Source organism: Diachasma alloeum, unplaced genomic scaffold (genome assembly GCF_001412515.2).
Source record: "Diachasma alloeum isolate Michigan unplaced genomic scaffold, Dall2.0 Dall_scaffold_00870, whole genome shotgun sequence".
NCBI classification, from domain to species: Eukaryota; Metazoa; Arthropoda; class Insecta; order Hymenoptera; family Braconidae; genus Diachasma; species Diachasma alloeum.
The window spans coordinates 79,104-103,330 of record NW_021680991.1 but is presented as its reverse complement, the minus strand read 5'-3'; the positions used below and the strand labels follow the sequence as shown (position 1 = coordinate 103,330).

At 38.5% G+C, this 24,227-nt stretch overlaps 1 protein-coding gene across 1 annotated transcript in view; it reads right to left on the bottom strand.

The window, feature by feature from the left end:
• LOC107045069 overlaps positions 1–12,017 on the bottom strand; it is a gene marked incomplete at its 5' end in the record, with an annotated part of 63,083 nt that extends 51,066 nt beyond the window's left edge. The window contains 2 exons of the mRNA XM_015267198.1: positions 7,256–7,363; positions 11,619–12,017. Coding sequence (XP_015122684.1) covers positions 7,256–7,363; positions 11,619–12,017 — 507 coding nt within the window. The remainder of the gene's footprint in view (positions 1–7,255; positions 7,364–11,618) is intronic.
• Positions 12,018–24,227: the final 12,210 nt, after the last annotated feature.

Here is a 24,227-nt window from a genome sequence, read left to right as displayed (position 1 = left end):
ATTGTCTTTGGAATTTGTTGAATACTAAAGCGGTCTGGAGTACGGTTAGGTTAAACACAGAAAGTCACAACCGTGGCTGTCACAACCGTGTCATATGGTTTATAATACTGACTAATATTGATGAATCATGGTTTCTTGATACTGAATGATTAAAAAAAAAAATTTCGTTGTTTTAGACAATGAAAACTCGTAGTAGAAGCCATGAGAGTCAGCAAATAACCCAAAATAAATCGATGCAGTCCAAAATTGATGCTCCCAAACTGCAAAAACCAAGGAAGATAGTGACACAAAAAAAATGCATTTACATGATCAAGAACTTTTGCAGAAGAAGAGAGAGGCAGAGAGAGTGAGGAGACAACGTATACGAGAAAACCCAGAACACCATGAAGTGTATTGTCGGAAGGAACGAGAAAGGAATGAAAGGAGGAAACAAGATGGAAAAATCCTGACCATTAATCAGTTGTCCGAGAGAGAGGAACGGACCCGTCGTCGCAAGCAAAATGAACGAAAGAGAAAATCAAGGATTCAGCAAAAGCTGTCATACAACTCACTTCACCTAGATGTCAATGCGAATAATGTGGTTTTGAAACAGGCTAGACTGGGAAAGAAGAGGATTGCTAAAAATTTGAAAAAAATGTTATCGTGATAATAAAAAATTGAAAGACGAGAATCTCGACCTGAAAAAATCTATCAATACTCTGAGGAAGAGGATTGCAAGAGGAAAATTGAAGAAGCCAAAATCTACGTCTCCAAATTCTAAGGTGAATAAATTTTTAAATAAAAGACAAGTTGATCATGACATAAGGCAAAGACTCATCACAAGTGAAATTCTCATGCAACAAATGAGAGCTACGTATAGAGATTCAACCAGCGATAAATCCAAACAAATTCTTGGAAGAGTTTTATGTGGAAAGGTCATCAAAAAATACCGAAATTTAACAACACTTAAAAAACTAATTGCTCCTGTGGTGACGTCTCGTATTCATCAGGATGGAAACCCTCTGAAATACCGTAGAAAAGAGAAGGCTGGTGTGAATTTTATGCGAAACAAAATCACGAGTTTCTATGAAGTAAACTCACAAATCGATCCAGGAAAAAAAACGGTAGGAAAGTGAATGGTGAAATTGTGGCAAAGCATTATATGAATGCTAGTGTGAGGGATATGCATTCTAAATTCAATTCTGAGAACTCGATTCGTGTGAGTTATCCTGTTTTTGCTAAGTATCGTCCATCTTACTGCATTGCTCCAAAAGTGACACAAAGAAATACGTGTGCTTGTTTCGTCCACGAAAATTTTACATTATTAGTCAATGCATTACACAGAATGACGATTATAGAAGAGAATACGACTGAAAAAATTATTACACAACTTACATGTAATCAGAGATCAGAGCAATGTATTTCGAGAGTGTGCCAGACCTGTGGGAATAAAGAAGTGAATTTCAGTTTTCAAAATGTTAACATGGATCAAGAAATGTCTTATATGAAGTGGGAGGCATCCACTATCAATCGAATAAACGAGAAGACCAAGAAACCTATCACAGTGAAAATTACGAAGAAGAATAAAATCACGTGCAAAGTGGTTCAAATGATCGATGTGTTCAGGAACGAGTTAGACTCTCTGATGGCTCACGAATATCGAATCACCCACCAGAAAAGAATTACAAAGAAATTGATAGAGAACTTGGAGAGTGGTGAGATGGTTCTGCTGATCGACTTCAGTGAGAATTATTCGAGTAAATACGGTACAGAGGTTCAGTCGGTACATTTTGGAGCCTCCAGAGACCAATATACTCTATATACTGGTATGCTGTACACTGCTAGCTATACCTAGGGTTTTACTACTTTTTCCGAATCTGTCAGACATGCTCCTGTAGCCATCATGGTCCATCTCAAGAAGATCCTCGATATTTTTCTTACCCCAATATCCAGAAGTTAAGAAGCTCCATTTTATGAGTGATGGACCTACTACCCAGTACCGGAACCGAAAGATGTTTTATCTTGTAACACAATACCTCCCTGAGTGCTATCCACAGATTCAGGCCATCACTTATAACTTCAGTTTTGCAGGGCATGGAAAAAGTCCTGCTGATGGTATTGGAGGTCTGAAAAGATCAGCAGATGATCAAGTCAAGTATGGACACGATATTCCCGATTTTCAGACTCTCATTTCCACACTTCACACTCGAGTTCCATCAGTGCACATCGACACTGTTATGAAGGAAGAAATTAAATACATTGATACAGTCTTGCCTATTGAAGTGAAGCCTTTTCAAGGTACTATGAAGGTCCATCAATATACTTGGTTAAAGGAAAATTGTGGCTTTGTATTCTTCAATTCCTTGAGCTGCTTCGACTGCCCTCCAGGCACTAAGTGTACTCATTTCTGCCTGGGTTCCATGGATTACACCATCAAAATAAACTCCCAAGCTCCATTTCGAAAGCCCCAGAGAAAGAAGGATGAGTCAAGAATTAAAGAAAAGAGTAAGAATAAGAGTGCACTCCCAAAATTCACGCCCAAAGCTCTTTCGGGTCCCCCTCCCCCTGTGAGGAGAAGTTCAAGGTGCGCGTTTTCTATATCAAATTTGATTTTTATTCTTCCCTCTCCTGCCTCCATTTCACTTATCCCCTACTCACGCACCCCTCTGCCCATTCCATCATGCCCACCCACTCCTCTGTCCCCTCATCTCTCCCCCACGCACCCCACATGGCAAACGTCTGTTTTACTGGGCCTAATTTTCTCTGTAGTTCTTTTGCTAATTTTTCTCGTTTTTCTTGTCTCGTAATTTTCAGGATTGCAAAGCAGTAATTGAGCCCTCCCTCTCCGATCGATATGAATTAACTATTTATGTGTATAATGATTCTTGTCTCTTTGTGGTAGCTTACACATAAGCGTTAGTGTTGAGTCCAAAATTGCTCTGTGATGTAGTTTATAATAAAAAACAGAAGTTATCACATTTACCTCGATAAATGTGACGAAATTAATGTTTTTGTTAAATATAAATCTCAGTGGTTACTGAATAAATGGATATTTTAGAGAAAAAAATTGTAAAACAAATCAATAAAATTGTATTATCATGTAAACAATCTTTTTTGTCAAGTTTGGTTCAGGCAGTCACTACCGTGGCAGCAGAATACCATCAGTACTCTATAACTTCGAATGCTTTGGGGTTGTAGTACAGTGGTCTTCAGATCATACTTTTGGATCATGATAACATACAACAACGTAAAAAATGAATCTGTAGACGTGTTGTGGTTTGGAAAAATTTTCATCTGAAAAATAACAACTTACGAAGAATCACCCATATATGAGGAGATGTAGGCTCTGAAGAGAAACAAAACATGGATTCTTGTGGACAGACCAAAAGGGAAGAACGTCATAAAGAATCGCTGGGTTTACAAGAAGAAGACCAATGCAGATGGAATACTGGAGAGACTCAAGGCTCTACTGGTAGTCAAAGGCTGCCAACAGCGTCCAGGAATGGATTATTTTGAGACTTACAGTCCTATAGTAAGGACTGAATCCATAAGAGCTCTTCTAGCATTAGCTGCTTCACGAAGAATGACAATAAGATAATTCGACGTGAAAACTGCTTTTCTTTATGGCGCTTTGGATGAAGAAGTATTCATGGAACAACCAGAGGGTATCAGTGATCACACAGATAACGTGTGCAAGCTTCAAAGGAGCCTGTACGGATTAAAATAAGCCCCTCGCTGCTGGAACAGGACCATCACCAACTGTCTCGAGAGTTTCAAGCTGCAGCCAATGAGCAATGACAGCTGCGTGTTGAAATCGACTGATAATGATCACGGACTTCTCCTTGGTATACACATAGATGATGGAATAGTAATATCCAAGAGTGAGGTTAAAATCAATCCACTTCTGGAGCACATGAAGAGAGAGTTGGATATCAAAGTATCTTCATTGGGTATGTTCCTAGGGATACAATTCAGAAGAGACTCTTAAGGTTCAATAATTGCTTACCAATCGAACTACGTGAGTAAAATATTGAATCGATTCAAGATTACTGAAGCAAACCCAGTGGCAGTGCCGATGGACAATCATCAGGACGTTCATATGTTCGACACAGCAGATGAGAATAAAGTGATGGCTCCTTATCGAGAAGCGGTGGGTAGCCTTCTGGTTCTGGCCTTACTGACGAGGCCAGACATCTCCTACTCGGTTAATCTGGTAAGCCAATTTGCCTCAAGTCCACGTAAAGTGCACTGGAACGCAGTCAAGCGTATACTCAAATATTTGAAAGGCACTGTTATTTACGGTATTAAATTTGAAGCTGACAACAGGGAGTTACAGCTAGTGGCATACGGCGATGCAGACTTTGCTGGGGATACAAAAACGAGGAAATTCACCACTGGATACCTGGTGAAGATGGGAAACTCTCCAGTCATCTGGGGGTCATCTAAACAAAGACTCATGACTCTCTCAACTACGGAGGCGGAGTACATGGCAGCTTGCATGCCACTCACGGAATTAGTCTGGGTGAATTCCTTGCTTTTAGAGATGACTAACATGCCAATCATAAGGACCGAGCTGTACGTAGACAATCAGAGTGCCATTAAATGGCTGGAGAATGGCAATTATCTCACAAAGTCCAAACATGTGGACGTGAAGTATAAGTTCATTGCTGAGAGCTGCAGACTGCATAGGATCGGCTACAAGTACATTCAGACTGATAAACAGTAGACCGACCTTCTCACCAAGCCCCTCCCAAGGTCAAGATTTGAGAAACTACGCAAACTAGCGGAAGTAATTCAAGTCCAGTAAAACAATTCCAGTAAACGGATAGTAGATCTCTCTTTTTGATTTCTTTTTATTTTTGATAATAATCTCATTGTTGATTAATATGTAAATTGAGACATCAACATTTCTTTTTTTTTGTTCATAAACTTTTTTGCTTTCATGATTAGCAAAATACAATTCAGTGGGAGTGTCGAGAATTATGAATTGTCTCTTGTGGTTAAACGGGGAGTCTGGGTTATCGACCATGCAATCAGATGCCCTCATGATATCTCGCCATATTGTATAATCATCATAACATATAACACAAAATATGAATAAACGTGTTCTCTAGTTCAGCATAGATCTAATCGTCAATGTTTAATTACATCCCTGTGAAATCAAATAACTTTTCATAACATCTAGCAACAATTTCAGTTTTTTTCTGCAGTCGGCTTGTACTGTTGCAATTTTGAACTCATCAGTGGCAACTCAATATTGTCTATTCCTGTGAGTTACGGAGTGGGTACGATCATCAAAAGTGTGGCTATCCACACAAAGTCAATGATAAAGATTGTCAACACGAGTGTTTCTTAAAAAAAAAATTGTTCAGAATATTCTCAGGACCAACGTACTTGGCGTGGTTTTTTGAAACACTCATTGCGGAGAATTGTCGCTTTATGTTGACACCATGGTCGAATGAACCTTCTCCATGCTTTTGTATCGCGAATGCCGATAACTATCTGGCTATCACTACCTTAATTAATTTAATTTCTATTCATGAAAATGGAAATATTTGAAAATGGAAAAGAATAAACTTAAGGCATTAACTTGAACTATCCGGCAATTCCATCCAACACAATCACACAATTGACTATCTAAAGATTTCAACACCTAGTAAGGTGTAGTATGCTTCAAAGCAATTTCTGAGTTCCAAAATGGATCTCAAATCTCAAACAATAGACTTCCAAATAGGGATCCGCATTAAGATAAAAAACTAAGCCAAGTACGTTGGTCCTGAGAATTTTCTGAACAATTTTTTTTTAAAGAAACACTCGTGTTGACACTCTTTTTTATTGACTTTGTGTGGATAACCACACTTTTTATGGTCGTACCCACTCCGTAACTCACAGAAATCGACAATATTGAGTTGCCATTGATGAGTTCAAATTTGCAACAGTACAAGCCGACTGCAGAAAAAAACTGAAATTGTTACTGGATGTTATGAAAAGTTCTGTCGTTTTTCAAAATCACAAGTGCAACTTCATGAACTTGGCGCTATTCCGTATTTATGTACTTTTTTCAATTTCCCAGAAACAATTATCCATAAATAAGTACTCGGGCATTTTTCCACAACAACGCATTGAAATGGTTAGTCGGCATTTTTTCCATTTTTTTTCTGAAAAACAATACAATTTTTTTTGAAATTTTGTTTTGCTGAGGAACTCCATTTTTTTTGGAAAAAATACAATGCTTACAAAGGCGCACTTGGCCGATTTTTTCAAAAAAAATTTTGTTTTTGTTTTTGGAGGATTCACATTTACTGCAGGAGATATGTCAGGGATAAGAATCAAAATGATCGCAGGAATCATCTCGTTGGAACTACAATTCCCTCTATTTGCTCCTGTATCTAGAGAAATGCCACACAATGAGAGGAAGCTAGTTACCAATATTTCAACAGTTTTAGTATGTAGCAATGTTTTAATACCACAAGAGTTCAGTAATGGAATGATACAACCTAACAATTCTAATGGTAATTTTTAATTAATTATCCAATTATCATCGAAAAAGGAATGTAAACCAATCTGAACTAAATGCTGCATGACATAATTTTAGGGGTTCCACCAGCCGCTGTTTGCTCTTCTTCCCTGTATTCGCCATAACACTATATAATGTAAGACACTGTTGGCAATTCTTGCATGCGAAAGTGAGAATTCGAGTTGCGCTGCCAACTCAATGGCTTGAGTGTGATCGTTCTCAATGAGAAGATAATGGGAACGCGAAAAATGTGTATACCAGTTCGTTGCTATGTGCATATCTTCGTAAATATTGAACGGATTAAATTAATAATTGCATCAGTCGAAAGCGGATTGCTGATTTATATAGTGTAACTCAGCACAGTTTTCGTCGAAGTGGGCGCATTTTTTATTAATTGACGGAAAATCAGTTGAGGGTAGTGGACGGGGAAGTTGTGTCGTGTATAGATACTCGGTAGCTCTTGTCGTTTTGTTGTGAGGTTATGAGGCGTGACTTGGCCGATACGCTACCGCGTATCTCGATTGTCGTGCATATATCAATCACTATAAATATCCTATAATACTCGACTAATTCGATCAATAAACAATAATGTGCATATTTCTTCACTCTTAATGCACATGAATTTTTCATTCGTGTTTCTTATCATCATACGATCATTCACTATATCTTATCATTATACGATGCATGCTTTAATTAACAAACTTTAAAGTAATTCAACAATATTAGAAGCTTAGAGGAAAAAAGTAATCTCATAAATACCCTGTAAGCATTGATTTCTCCGCGAGGATCAGAAAGATCTACTAACTGTCTCCACGTCGCCCAGAATCCTTGGTGTTTCGCTTGTTCCCAAGTAGTTTTCAACGTGTCCTATAAATATTATTTCAACAAATATCAATTGCAGTCGTCTTTCCTGACTATGAAAATTAATCCATAATCTAGGAAAGGAAAACAGTTCTGTCGGCATAGAACAGTTCCAACCTCATTTGAGTTACGGCTGGCAAGTACATAGACTTGTGGTGGACTGTTTTCCATCCCAGACCATGGATAGAACTTTTTTCGGAGCTATTTCACATTTTTCTTTACAACCTGGAGGAAGGCTCAACCGTCTAGTGCAACGATATAAAGGTGGAAATAACTCCTGAGTTTTCATGCATATTGCCTCCATCACCCCCGCACGCCCCCGCGCTTTATCGACATAACGAGTTCACTATCACTTCCTTCTCGCTCATGAGAGTACAGTCGACTCCTCGACTCTTCCTAGCTTTCCAATTCTCTAGCTCTCCGGGCGTCATTAAGCGAGGAAACTATCGCCAGTCAATATAGGTATGATTTGGGACACGGGAGAGAGGGAGAACTCATTCTCAGGCTATTACGTTCTTGCTCGAATACTTGCAGTATTTCTATCCTAAGACGCGCCCCTTACGTGAAGAGAAGTTGCGATCTGTAGATTTCTCTACCATTCTTTGAATCCTGAGTCCCGAACGTGGAGAGCTCCCTGACGGATGACTTGATATGAAATTTAAGTTGTTCACTCAGTCGAGTGCTAGGAATGTATCTCTAACCATTACGGCACAATTCACTATACCATTTGATTACGGCACGTTTCATCACAGGAACAGTTGATTACGGGCAGAATTATTAGGTGTACAAATAAGTTTTAGGACACTTCGATTCCGTGTCATGAAGATAATTCAAAGTTACCGCTTACATATGATATGGTAGGGTTTGTTATGTAGTATCAAAACATAAGGGAGTCATAAACATAACCATGAATTCTGTGAATAAAACATGCAGACCGATAAGATATTTATTAGACACTGCATTCGCTATGAATTCCATTAAGGAAAAACTGTTAGGAAAGCGTGTCAATCGATTTGTTCTGTTCTTGGGGATAACATTGTATCTAAAAGTACATGTGAGTATTGGTATAAGCGATTTAAAGAAGGTGATTTCGACGTTAGTGACCGTGAACGTACCGGGGCCCCTGTAAGGGTGGATGACCAGGGACTGCAAACGTTGCTGGATGAAAACTCTTGCCAGGCGGAAAAACATCTTGCAAAACATCTTGAAGTAACTAAACAGACCGTTTCCTATCGCTTAAACGCAATGGGAAAGATTAGAAAATGAATAAAATGGGTGCCATACTTTTTGACTCAAGAAGATAAAGATATCCAACTTGACATATGTCCAAATCTTTACAATAAGCAACATAGAAAGTCTTTTTTGTGGAAAATTATGACCGGCGATTAAAAGTGGATTTATTTTGATAATCCAAAACGCAAATATCATTGGGTTAACTCGGGCGAGCCGACAGCATCGACACCGAAGCGCAATATTTACTGTAAGAAGATCATGCTGTGTATATGGTGGGATATGAAAGGCGCACTGCATTATGAACTTTTGAAGTCTGGCGAGACAGTTACTGCCGATCGCTATCGTCAACAATTAATAAGATTGAAGCATGAAATTGAACAAAAAGGTCCATTTCCCAGCAAAGGAAAACGTCCAGTAAAATTGCTCCATGACAACGCCAGGACTCATGTGGGTAAACCGGTCAAAGATACGTTATTGGCTCTTGGATGGGAAGTTGTGCCACACCCGGCGTATTCACCAGACTTAGCTCCAACTGATTTTTACTTGTTTCGGAAGATTCAAAACGAATTGACTGATGTGCGATTCAAAACATTTGAAGAAGTGCAAAAATGGGTCGATAATTTCCTCGCCTCGCAGAATGAAACTTTCTTTGCAGAAGTCATCCGTGAATTACCTAACAGATGGCTGAATGTCATTCAAAATGATGGAGATTATTTTGATGAATAAATNTATTAGGTGTACAAATAAGTTTTAGGACACTTCGATTCCGTGTCATGAAGATAATTCAAAGTTACCGCTTACATATGATATGGTAGGGTTTGTTATGTAGTATCAAAACATAAGGGAGTCATAAACATAACCATGAATTCTGTGAATAAAACATGCAGACCGATAAGATATTTATTAGACACTGCATTCGCTATGAATTCCATTAAGGAAAAACTGTTAGGAAAGCGTGTCAATCGATTTGTTCTGTTCTTGGGGATAACATTGTATCTAAAAGTACATGTGAGTATTGGTATAAGCGATTTAAAGAAGGTGATTTCGACGTTAGTGACCGTGAACGTACCGGGGCCCCTGTAAGGGTGGATGACCAGGGACTGCAAACGTTGCTGGATGAAAACTCTTGCCAGGCGGAAAAACATCTTGCAAAACATCTTGAAGTAACTAAACAGACCGTTTCCTATCGCTTAAACGCAATGGGAAAGATTAGAAAATGAATAAAATGGGTGCCATACTTTTTGACTCAAGAAGATAAAGATATCCAACTTGACATATGTCCAAATCTTTACAATAAGCAACATAGAAAGTCTTTTTTGTGGAAAATTATGACCGGCGATTAAAAGTGGATTTATTTTGATAATCCAAAACGCAAATATCATTGGGTTAACTCGGGCGAGCCGACAGCATCGACACCGAAGCGCAATATTTACTGTAAGAAGATCATGCTGTGTATATGGTGGGATATGAAAGGCGCACTGCATTATGAACTTTTGAAGTCTGGCGAGACAGTTACTGCCGATCGCTATCGTCAACAATTAATAAGATTGAAGCATGAAATTGAACAAAAAGGTCCATTTCCCAGCAAAGGAAAACGTCCAGTAAAATTGCTCCATGACAACGCCAGGACTCATGTGGGTAAACCGGTCAAAGATACGTTATTGGCTCTTGGATGGGAAGTTGTGCCACACCCGGCGTATTCACCAGACTTAGCTCCAACTGATTTTTACTTGTTTCGGAAGATTCAAAACGAATTGACTGATGTGCGATTCAAAACATTTGAAGAAGTGCAAAAATGGGTCGATAATTTCCTCGCCTCGCAGAATGAAACTTTCTTTGCAGAAGTCATCCGTGAATTACCTAACAGATGGCTGAATGTCATTCAAAATGATGGAGATTATTTTGATGAATAAATGTAGTTTACTTTTTTCGAAAATGAATTTTGAATTTTTTGCAAAGTGTCCTAAAACTTATTTGTACACCTAATAATTCTAATACAACTTCATTGCAATTCATTCAATACAATTTAATTACAAATTTTAAAAAAATGGTGGTTCTGCATAACAATTCAATAATAATACACTCAATTCCAAAATCCCTCCTGCATGGATAATTCCACTTTTCCCAGCACAATCAATTCCAAAATGAATACCAACAATGATTCATCACAATTCCTTTAAATACCGATTTTCAAAGGTTTTCCTACACAATCACATAGCCATTCAGGTAAGAGTATTACAATGGTGAATCGTACCATAATCCAAGCATCTCCACAGAATTATATTAGTGACAGGATGTTCACGTAATTTATTAAACAAAAACTCCTTATGAGAAAGCGATTTCTTGCCTATCTGACTCAAAACAAAGTGTAGAGGCATTTCGACATTCACACAGCACTAGATCCTTGCGATAAATGGCACTTGGTGTCCCACTGGACTTAGGTACCTCATCACCCACCGTTAATTTCTATTTAAAGGCGATAACAGGGAAATCAATCACATACCGACGAATTAAATCTTTGCATTTGAATTGAAATAAGGTGAAAATAGAAGCCTTGAATTCAAATCTAAATTGGTGAAGCTCGCAATAATCAATAACTCCGTGATGAATTGTCCCTACACTTAAAAGCACTGTAAGGAATTTTGCCAGTAATGAGTTGTTGTAATGAAATGTGCTGTAACTACACACAACTGTAATCAATAGAGGTAATACCGAATGCTACTCGGCCAGCGGTCAAATGATAGACCATCGATCGGCTGACAATCAACTAGCAATCGAGCAAAAACTGACCATCGACCGTCGATAGATCATCAATCGACTAAGAACCGACCATCTATAGACAAACCATCGACTAGCATTCAGCCAATGATCAATCGGCCATCGACCGAATGAACGATTCAACCCCCTCTTGAGTCACTGTCTTGAGTGATCGATCGATCTGCCGAGGGTCAGGAGAGTCGACTGTACTATTTTTTCTGAATTATATAGAGAGCTTCATTATAGCTTTTCATTCAAGTTAAATTCTCACCTTCAGATCAAGCCATATCGGTGAAGTAAAAAAATGCTTAACAGCCTCAGTGACTTTGATTTCCTCTCCCTCACTATCAGTGAGGGTCGCATTGAAGTAAAAGTAGCTGGAGAAGAGTGTCCAGAAAATGATCACAGAAATTGTGTAAGCAACAAGAGATCGTGCGACTGAAGGCTTCTTCCTGGGTTTCAGTTTCCATTCCTTGCAGAATGTGTCGAATACCAATGCGACTACGACGGCGACAATATTGAGCCAAGTAGATTCATCACCGATGTAGTAGAGCAGAGGGTACATGATGTATGCAGTGAGTAGTGGTAGCCATATCGATCCTTGTTCTCTTCCAATATTTCCTACTACCCATACACCTTGGAAAAAAAAGAAGATCGAGATCATCAAGGGGATTAACAGTTATTTATCGTGTAATGAAGTCTTGACACATTTCACCATATTCCACTACTCAATTGTTTTTCGAAGAAGAGAAGTGAAAGGAAAATGAGTGGCGAACAAACGTACTAAACAAATGTATTTCTATATAAAACGTATTTATTCTCTATTATTTGATACAACTCATCTCTCTGCATCGTTACACATCACGACGTACCTCAACGAATCTCTACAGCACCACTAGTGGTGAACATATAAATTGCAATAGTATCAAATGAGTGACAAGTAATTGACGCCATATTTCAACACTCCCTCCCGACATTATCTGTCATCTTCTAGTCTTTCTCTCATCTAATTTAATGAGCTGATCGCATCTCTCAATTCTCGGTTTTTCCTTAAGCATAGATATCTGCTAAATGAACAGAAAATAAGACATTATGCAATGATTTTCATAATTCAATCAATCAATCTTTGGTGGGACTCAAAATCAAGGGGTTTTGTAAATACGTCAGCTAATTGGTCCTTGGAACTAATCTAATAGAATCACCAAATAATTTAATCATACAGTACCATATCGTAAGAGAATTTTACAATCAGTAAAACAAGCATTAGAGTATCCATAAATCTCATTTATCTTATCCAACTACGTTGATCTTCAGCTAATAGTTCCTGTCAAAGATCTGAAGAGCCTTTTGACCATTTGTCCATCATTTTTTGTATGATCAATTTGATGTCGAGAAGACTCCATGAGGCTTCTGTGTATGGAATATTCTTCTTTGTTTCAGTTCTTGCCAAAAGCTCGTCATCATAATCTGTGTCGCTCACCTTTCTCTCATTGTTAGTAGCTTGGATACTATTCATTGGTGTTTTTTTGTAGATGGGACTCACTAAATCCAAACCTGTTTAGTATTTTCTCTGCATATTTTTCTGGCTTAATCTGATTCTCGCTATCTCTCATAATCAATCAATCACCAAGTATAGTCATTTCAAATGCAAACCTGAATAAAATATCATCTACATAAAATTGGAAAATCAATCATTTGCTCTGACCTTTCAAGTAAACAAATGTGACTATAAATCAGAATTTTGCAGTTTCACAGTCAGTGCAACTTCTGTGAATATTACACTCTTTGATTTTGGACTTGTCCGAAGTCCAAAAAGTGCTTTCTATAGCTTACACACCTCTTCTCTCTTTATCTCATCAGAATTATTTTCTGGAATGTCCATAAAAATGTCCTCATAAATCTCACCATTCAGGAAAGCAGTTTTCACATTTAATTGAAATATATTAAAATTAAATTTATTGACAATAGCTAGTACTGTTCTTACCAATGGTAATCTTGAATTGGTGCAAATCTCTCGCTAAGCTCATGAACGTTGCTCAATTTTTCCATTTAAAAACCCGTTTAGAGTCTTAGGTGTTCGTTTATCATTTTTCTTAGGAGTACTGTCAACTAATTTTCAAACTTAATTCCATTCCATAGAACTCAACTCTTCGTAAAGTGCCCTCTACCAGATCCCCTACTATATTTTCATCATTCACAGTTTATTGATACTTAATCAAGTCTGAATTAATACTTGATGATAACGCATGATAAACTTCGTCTTCACCTTCAGTTACATCAGTTTCATCTTCAATAGTAATGCATATAGTAAATAGAAGTATGGCCTTCAATTCATCGTTGATTGGTGATATGAAAAACTGTTGTCATTTATTGTCTCAACTTCAGCAAGCATAGATTTCAAGTGTTTGGTTTTAGTAATTTTCGAATCATTTTTCTAGGCTCTTTTGATTTTCAGCTCCATATCTCTTCATCTTTAATCTCTTCACCTTCAGAAAAATGTTTCATGGTATTTCTTTGATATATATTCTCATAAATAGATTTTTAAGTAAATTTTACATTTTCACGCTCATAAAGCTTTTCTTCACTAGGTTTCAAAAATAGATTATCTGTTAGACTATATCTAAGCCAGGTAACTCTCTCACCTTCAGCTCCGAATGGCGGTCCTGTTTTCCTCTGAACATTAATGTAGGCAGGACGTCTAAACCTGCTAATCGGATTTCTGTTCACATCACTTCATGTTCCGTCACGGCAGGTACAAAGTGCACATTTCCGACGTATGCGTAAAGTCAATGAAATTTGACTTTGCGCCTACGCCGTGGCGGAAAGTAACGTTCTGACCACGGAAGGTAAAATACTATTTCACACTCCTGCGCGGAAAGATCGTACTTTGCTCTTTGATGGGCGGGAGGAAAGTGAGCACTTGTCACCTCAAGGTGGAAAGTTGTTTTCTCGGTCGAAAAGTACTGATTGTCGTCCATCCAACGGTGCAAAGTCAGTACTTTTCTCCTTGGAGAACAAGTTTCCGCTCTTGAGCGGAAAGGATTCACTTTCTTCGCGCTCATCCGAAAGCCAAATACAAACTTTTCTTGGCAGGCGTGTTAAAAAAGTGTGTGCGCACCTCCGGCAGTGAAAACATGACGTTCTCGCTCTTGATGCACAATATACTATAGATTCATGTGGAGTACGATTATATGCATAGATTGCTGCTGAAAGCGCCAGATCCCATATAAGCTCAAGAAATCTCGTGTCCTATATGAAACATCTCACCTCCTTCTGTATCGTTTGATTAAAACGGTCAGTCACTCCGCTGTGTTCAGGAATATCAGAACAAGCCAATTTATATTCTTTGCTAAATGTTTTAATCATCCCACGTGTCAACTCGTCTGTAGATGTTGTACCCCGTTATGAATTCAAATAACCCACCTGAAAATGTTCAACTGACCAATAAAATTTTTCACATTGATTTATTTATCATTATTTAGCAGTTTGATTTATAGTCTCTTCAGATAAGTTACTATATTATTTGTAAAAAAATGGCGCCAAGAAAAGTTTTGTTTGGTTCTTACTGAAAAGTGAAAATTTTTGAAAAATAAAAACAAATAAAAAAAAGCCAAATCAGAAATGTCGAGTAAATGTTCATAGGGCAAAATCAGATTTTATGAGAAGAATAGTCCTAAACTGAATAAGGATTGGAAAAAAATTCTCTATGAAATAAAAAATTAGCAGAAGCAGGACCAACGTCCTTGGCGCGGACTAGAAGATGGAGGATGAAAATAAAAATGATTAATACTAGACAGTGAGTTGAAAAACTCCGCGCCAAGGAAGTTGGTCCTGCTTCTGCTGATTTTTTATTTCATAGAGAATTTTTTTCGCATCCTTATTCGGTTTAGAACTATTTTTCTCATAGAAACCTGATTGTACCCTATAACCATTTATTCGACATTTCTGACGTGGCTTTTTTTTTATTTGTTTGTAATTTTCCAAAATTTTCACTTTTCAGTAAGAACCAGACAAAACTTTTTCTTGGCGCAATTTTTTCACAAAAACATTTGTTTTTGTTTTTTGGGGAGATTTATTCAATTTTTTCTAAATAAGCAAAGAATTGTCTTTATATTTTGTAAAAATTGTTCTTTAAGGATAATCGGGCGAGGAGGAAATGTAAGAGGTCAGGCGGAGGGGTTTCTCTTGTTTTCCTGCAGAAAACCAATCGCTGAACAAAAAAATTTTTCTAAAATTTTTTCTAATTAGGGAGTATCTCCAGTTAAAAATTATTTTTCGAGCTAATCAAATTTATTTGTATTTATTTTACGCATTGAATGGTTTTCAGATTGTTTTTTTTCCATAAATGAAAATATATTAATCCATACGAAAAAGTGGCAACATCGTCGGTAGTTTTTTTTTCACCAGGAGCTGGCACCACTGGCTCGAGGGAGCTCCAATCACAACGCTTCATCGCTCTCTCTCAAGAGACGTTTAAATTGACCGCGCTACCCCCACCCGATTAGTACTTGGTCACGTTGCTGCTCGTTTAGGCTGCGTGCGCAGAAATTTCATTTTTCAGTACTCTTTTCGCTATTATTAATTAATAATGCTCCTAGGCGACAATCTTTTTCACTCAAAAAATCATTGGTCACATGTTCTAAATGTATCTAAAGTTTCATGACTTTGGCTGCATTTTTTCCTTGGGTTTTGCAATTTTTTTTGTGATTTCCATAAGATCACGGATTAAATGACCACTTTTTCAAAAATTTATAGTAAATTAACCATGCTCCCCAGTAGTCTGAAACATTGCACACGCCTTTTTCATCATTTAGAGAATACGCAAAAAAAAAAAGAAAAAAATGACTGTTTTTTTTCTAACCCTCCCAGCTCGCCCGATTATCCTTAAAATTCAATTCAACTAATTTTCAGAAGGTAGAACATACTTTCAATTAACCATTGAAAAGAAACTAACATACTGCAGATTCATTATCACCGACTTTTAATTATTTATCCAAGATTTTCTAAGGTAAGTGTATTCTTTTGAGAGATGAATTAATTTTCCTTGCGGAAGAGCCGGAAAAAATGCTTACTTAATAGAACTTTTTAAAAAAACATCTTTTTTTTCCTGAGATATAACTAACTTTTTCTAAATAATCACAAAATTGTTTTCGTGTTCTTCGCATCTTACCGTAACCCCATTCAGAAATTTTTTCCCCACGAAATTGATAACATTTGTTGTTATCACACGATTTTTTCCAATTCGACTATCGACGAGCATGTAATACTTGATCACACGACTTTCGACAAATAGCACTCGTGTCAGATTCCGAACATAAATCATAACCTCACAAACTATCTTCATCTGCAAGGTACCGATAGAGATATGACGAGAAGAAATTCGAATTTTCGGCGAGAGAAAAAAAATTGAACACAGATTTGATTTTTCCTTTTACTCTAATAAATGATTTCACGTGAGAAAAAATATTTCTCGTGGTTCTCCATAACAACATGACAACACACGTTTGAACGCACTGGTGGGAAAACTTCGAGGTTGAATATGAGGCTCAGTTGGATCGACGCTGCTAACGTTGTAGCTTGATTCTCCGACTTTCTAATGTGTACAGTCGACCACTAAAGTTCGTGAACAACCTGAACTTGCATTCAATGTATTCTGTTTACGAACTTTAGTGCTCGACTGTATCTCGAGAATGCGAATATCAATCTGTTACTATTCGCGTATCTTTTTTACTGTTCATCCAAAAAATACAATAGTTACAGCGTTTAAAAGTTCATAGGCGATTTATATGAAAAGTGTAACTGAGGACACTTTTCCGATTTGTCGTCCCATTCTTATTATACCGAATGAAAATCATTTAGAGGTAGTGGAGGGGGAAGTTTTGTCGTGTATAGATACGCGGTGCACTCGGCCTGAGATGTTGGACAATTGATATCAAAACTTTTTCTTGGCCGATACGCTGCTGCGTATCTCGATAACGAAACCTAAGCGGGCATAACACTACAACTTTGATTCTATCAAGTAACTCTTTCCTTAGAGAAATATAGAACCCCTACCGTTATTTCGAACTATCAACGTTTTGATCCCAAATAACGAATGAAATTTACTAGCTAATATAAAACTTTTCCCTAATAACAATTCAACCGTGTTGAATCTGTCTGTACTCGAACTTATAACTAATCGTATAATAACTGTGGTTATATAACTTTTCGTATAATAATCCTGTCATTATACGGTGAATCCTTTTTCATTCATCTAATCGCATTTCTCGCCATCTTCGGCTTCATTTTATCTGTCATTCACCATGCACCGACCCATCTTTCAGATAATTGTGTATTAAGTACCATCTCACCTCAATCTCGTCATCAGTAACGTCAACAAATTTCGTAATAACCCAGCTGTTTTGTTTATTTTGAGAACTCTCATCGTTTGAGTACAGCCAACTGATTCTCAAGTCAATTATGTGTATGGTTGTAAATAGTCGAATTTTAACATTAGACTACTGGAGCAAAGATTCTATTTTAGCGAAGTTCAGTTCCTTACCATAGATCTCATTACTCTCACCTTTCTCACTTATTTCAAATTTCAATTCAAAGAGCGCGCCGCCCATCAGCTAAATTTTTCTGCAGTTGTGATACTACAGCTGGTATAATTTTTCATTTTCAACTCGCCATAGATTCATATTACTTTCCATATGCTTTGGATGACACATACTATTTTTTTTTGAATTTCATGATTCTATAAGTAAAAGATCCGTGAGCGTTACCAGGCTTTTTTCTTTGGTTTCTATGCTCAAGTTCTTTTTCCTTTTCTATGAACCATGTATATAGTACAATCTTTGGAAAGCTCATTAAATGAGTTCCAAAGTGACGTCTGTTTCATCCAATTCTGACCATTTTTCATTGAGTTATGAGAGTTTTAAGCGATAAGTGAATTTTCATGTTTCACTTGAAAAATTAACTTCGGATGGATTTTTCGATGCTTTCAAGTGGCTTAAACAAAGATATTTATACATCATTTTGAAGAACATGTACTGTTTTTCGAAATGGTGTATTAAAAATGCGATTTAATTGGATTTTCATCAATTTATTACAGTTTTTTTCCATTTTTTATGTTTTGTCACACCAAAAAAATGACAGTTTTTGTAATTTATCAAGGGTTTATACTTAATCAGCGGGGATATATCATATATCAATTCAAAGGTTTCATCGGGATCTTTAAATTGATACCTCATATTATTGATTCCAAGCATTAGATCAATTGTTACAAGCGATAATGCATCGATTTTGGCATGTCACGTTTTGAAAATTTCCATTTTTTTTCTATAAACGATGATATTTTCTGTTTTTTTCTTCAAGTTTGTGGGAATATGTTATATATAATTCAAAGCACATTAAATTGCCTTCAAATTGACCCCTGAACTATTTAATTACAGCCAAGTTTGATCAACTTATAGGAGATTTTATCTAAGAATTGAATTTCTTGATTTTTTTCTGAATTCAGATTAGTTCGCATTTTTCAATCACTATCGTTGAAGTAAAGTGAAGAATTCGTACATCATTTTGAAGAGTATTGTTAGTTCTTCAAAATGGTACATAAAAAATCTGATTTCGTGGAATTTTCATCCAATTATGGTAGATTGTTTCTATTTTTTACTTCATGTCACACTTAAAAAATCATAGTTTCTGACAAAAAATGATGCTTTGGACTTCACCAGCGGGGATGTATTATATACTAATTTGAAGATCTTATCGAGATCTTGCAATTAATACCGTGTTTTATCCATTCCATCCAATAGATAAATTCTGATAAGCAATAATAATTTGATTTTGGGATATCACGCTGCGAAAATTCAAATTTTTTCCTCTTCATGAGGAAAATTTCCTCGGTTATTGTCCAAATCTGTGTAAGTACCTAATGCTTAAATATGGAAATATCATATTTACGTTCAAAAAATTGACACCAAACTGATGCCCCATTAAAAATGCGTTGATATTTTCCATTTTTCGAAATCATTTATTGCTAATGAATGAAGCTTTCGATTCGATCCGTCAATTTGTAGGACGAATCGATTTGAACATCGGTATCATTTGTGAAGTTGTCAGGAGAATGAAGTGAAGTTTCTGTTTAAAGTTGGTTTATAGTTGGTTAATTTAATTGTCATAATAATTATAATTATTTCGTATATAAAAATTAAAACATGATTGAAATATAATAAAAAAATTGACATAATGTCGGATCACGTAGTTCGTAAGTCGGGGGATTTATAATTCATGAAAATGACGACAAATATCAATTTCATGCAAACTAGGTAGCGCGCGTGAAGCGCGCGATCTGCCTAGTATCTTAAAATTTCACCGTCTGCTGAATATGTTTGAACTCATGTGATATTGTAATGCAGTACAATCCGGAGATTAATGACCACGCTCAATGATGATTTATTGTTATTTATCATATGAGTGGAGTCTCTAGAGACTCATGAAAGCTACTGATGTGGAGTCATACTGTTCGATTGTAAAAATGTACAAAATACGTCTGTTCAGAACCGTTGAATTCGTCAGGACATAACCAGCCTAAAAATGAAGAGAGAGACTAGAAATATTTTTATTCTATAAGACTCCTAATAAATGACTTTAGAAAGACAGAATAAAATCAAGTGATGCGGGTCATCGCCCACAACAATAAGAATGAATGCCCGGATGTAATAATTTTTACCCCTCCTGTTCCCCTCCCGCGCTCCCTTCTTTCTCTACTACCACTCTTTTCTCCATATCGTCCCCTAAGTGGTTCCCAAGAAAAAAAGTCAATTCACGGTCCGGCTTTTTTCAGTATCAGCGGGACGGATTCTGCCATAAGTCACTAAAGGTGAAAACCCATCCTGACAGGTGATCGGTTCACTCACGGCTTCCGCAATTGTGGTCATATTATTTGGATAGTGGGAGTGAAAAAATGCTTACAAAATGTAAAATAATAGCTCCAGTGTCGGTAATTATGCCCCATTGCGATAAACTGCTTGTAAAAAATAGCTCGAGCTTAAAATTATATTTAAAATAGAAATATTTTCGCGGTCTTTTGTGGTTTTGAAAGGATCGGACAAAGGGTTTCAGAACGCCGAACCACTAGTCTACGTGAGTTACATAACCTCTTAGAATAGCAGAGCTTACGATGCCAACTGGCAAACAGCACATTCGGGACTGCATTTTATACGAATTCCAACAAGGAAAAAATGTTTCTAAAGCACGGGAATGGATATGTAATGTTCTTGGTGGCGACATTGTGTCTTAAGAAACGTGTAATTACTGTTACAAACGTTTTAGAGGTGGTGATTTCGATCTTTGTGACCAGCTTGGCCTTGGACAGTCTCGAAAGTTTGAAGATGTGGAATTGCAAGCTCTACTGGATGAAGACTCAATGTAAACGCAACAAGAGCTTGCAGCTCAGTTAGGGGTCCCCCAAACAGCTATTTCCAAGCGTTTGTATCAAATGAGAGAAATCCAAAAAACTTGGAAGATGAATCCCACATGTGTTGATCGAGCACAACCTCGGTCAACGTATGAACACGTGCCTTTCACTGCTTGCCGGCAACAAAAAAAGGACTTCTTGTCGAAAATTATGACGGGTGATGAAAAGTATATTTTTTACGAGAATCCCAAACGTAAAAAGTCGTGGGTAGATCCCGAACAACCCAGTACATCGACGCCGAAACAGAATATCCACTTAAAGAAGATTCTCCTGGGTATCTGGTGGGACATGAAAGGTGTGCTTTAGAACGAACTCCTGGAAACTGGTCAGACGGTGACTGCGGAACCCTACAGCCGACAATTGAACAAACCAAGTGAAGAACTTGATCGGTAAAGGCCATTTACTGGGCAAGGAAGCAGGCAAGTCATACTGCTGTATGACAATGCTCGACCTCACGTTGCTCGCACGACTCAGAAGACCCCCTTGAACTTGGATGGAAAGTTTTCCCGCACGCGGCATGTTCACGAGACTTGGCCCCAACCAACTATCACTTCAAAATAATGGACGATGTGCGTAAATTAGTCGATGACGTTATCGCCTCGAAGCCTACATTCTCCTTTCACGACGGCATTCGTATGTTGCCTGAGAGATGGCACAAGGTCATAGAAAACGATGGACAATATTTCCAAGATTAAGATCGTTGTTCTCTATTTTTTTCTATTAAAGAAATTTACTGAAAAATCGGTCAAAAATAAGTCATACACCCAATAATAACAGTTTTCATCTGATAATTATGCCCTAATTACGGTTCTCATCCCTCTCATACCCAATTACAGATTGAGGGGAGGGAAAAGGAAGTGGGGATAGAGAAAGAGGCGGGGTGAAAATTATTACAGAGGCCTTAATGAAACTAGAGACAAACTAATATGTAATACTCTAATTACAAAGCCACCACCACTGACAGCAGCGGTGGCGGTGGCTGTGTTATCCAATATGACATATCGAGAGAAAAATACAAATCATATGTAAAAAATCGGTCGATTATCGCGGTTTACTAGACCCAGTTCAGCCGAGTGAGATAGCAACAGTTCAGTGGCAGCACCTGATGCGCAGCCACTCCCCTTGACTTGCTACGAGAACAAGGGACTACTCATCTCGGCGCACTTGGAGCTGCTCCTGAATCCTCCTGCGATGGAATCTCATAATGCCAAGGACCTGAATACCCTGATCATCGTAGTCTCCGAGGCGCTAAACGCGTTTGAAGCACTCAGGTCACCTATATCCCAATGGGATCAGATAATCATACACTGTAGTGCAACGGCTTAGCTCGAAGCTCCGTGAACCTTGAAAGGTTAAGTTTGGATTGTCCAACGATTATGCCAACTATACGGACTTCAAGGAAGTCCTCACTGGAAGAGCACACGCAATGGAGAGCATCGAAATCAACTCGCTCGCACGTGCTCCTGCCTCCAACGTGAAGACTCAATCGTCCAGCTCTAGTGAGAGTTCCTAGGCTCAAGTAAAGTCAACAGGCCTCGCTCGCGTCAATACCGTCATCACTCAATCCCGTCGACAGACTCGTCCAGCTCCTGCCAAACCCACTACTGGCAAGGTCACCTATCCGTGCTCAGCGTGCGAAGGTGACCATTATCTATCGTCCTGCGCACTATCCAAGGCATTTACATTTCCAAGTCGCCATGAGGTACTCGAACGGAAGAACCTGTGCTTCAATTGCTTGGGACGTCACGGGGTGAAGGACTGTCACTCACGGCTCAACTGTCAGATCTGTGGTGGGCATCATCATTCACTACTCTACCCAACATCATCGAGTCAGCCACAGCGTACCACACTAGCTGACCCGCAAACCCAGACCTCTGCGTCCAGCACCCGACAGTGCTGTAACTCTTGCGTTTTCACCCCCAAGGAAAAAGCGTGCCAGTGGTCACGTACACTCACTCAAATGACTGTTCTGACCTTGTCAGTGACACCAGGGACATCACATTAAAGCTCACCCGCTCAGAATGCCGCCTCATGTTCAGCTCATCGAACTGACTCAAGATCAGCTCAGGATTCCCGCCCTGGAGTTCTCCTGGCTAACAGCATGGCCCTCTTGATGTGTCCAGGATGACCAACTCATCAGGTTCGTCTATTCATCGACCCAAGGTCAGAAGTCTCCATCGTCTCAGACAAGATCGTCCGTCAGCTTGGGCTGACGAAGACGAGGCCCTCACTCCGAATCTCGGCAATTGGAGACACGACATCTGGACCAGAATGACGTAAAGTACAGCTCCTTCTACAGTCCACTTACTCACAATTCCAGTTCAGAGTCATTGCCTATGCTCTGAGATAGTTCACAACTTCATTGCTCTCCTTTTCATCGGCTCAGCTCACATGGGATCATTTCCAAGGACTTCAACTCGCTGATCCCGATTTCCTCAAATCAGCACCAATTGATATCCTTCTTGGTGCTGACGTCTATAGCCACCTCATCCAACCTGATGTCATCACCAACGGTCCAAAATCCCCGATGGTTCAATTCAGTCGCTTGGGTTGGCCCATATTCGGGTCACCGGAAGGTTTGGATTCAGCACAAACGGCAACAGGTCACGTAGCGGTCGAAAACGAAAACCTCAACGATATGCTCACCAAATATTGGATTAAGGAGGAAGTTTCCGAACTTCGAGAAAGTCAGCTCACCGAAGAGGAGACTCAGTGCGAAGAGCACTTCAAACGCACTCACTCTCGGGAGAGCTCAGACCGTTATGTCGTACGTCTTCCAGTCATGGAATCACCAGGTCTTCTCCGCCACTAACGATCTTCCGCTCTTGCTTGCCTTCATCGTCTGCTCAGGAAATTCCCACGTGATGAGGTTTATCACCAGCTCTACTCGGACTTCCTCAAGGAATACGAGGACCTTGACCACATGCATCGGGCTTCCGGACAGCTGACATCATCATCTTATCAACGTGAGCTCACTGGGGGGAGGGGGGTGTACGACCTCCGAGATGACCTTAGCACATGAAGCTACGGCGTCAGGAGGGCTGATGGTCTTGGATGGTCTTGTGAGAGAGGACAATGTTTTTCCCTTCCCGTCGATACAATTTTCCCTCGTTCTCGGGGGTCTCGTAAGTTGCCGTATGAGATGTTAGCCATAAGTTCATTGTCGAATTTGAATTACAATGCTATATTGAAATCTAGACGATATTTAGGACGCAATCGCCAAATTGTTGATTTTCTGTCGCGCAACAAGTTGTCTAAGGCCCGTCGTATCACTCTCCGCTCGGCAGCGAGACTGTATAGTTGTCTCTTATATTTTGTATTGAATATTATTAATTAAAAGTGTTCTTGCCTATAATTGTTCCTCTCTCTCTCTCTCTCTCTCTCTCTCTCTCTCTCTCTCTCTCTCTCTCTCTCTCTCTC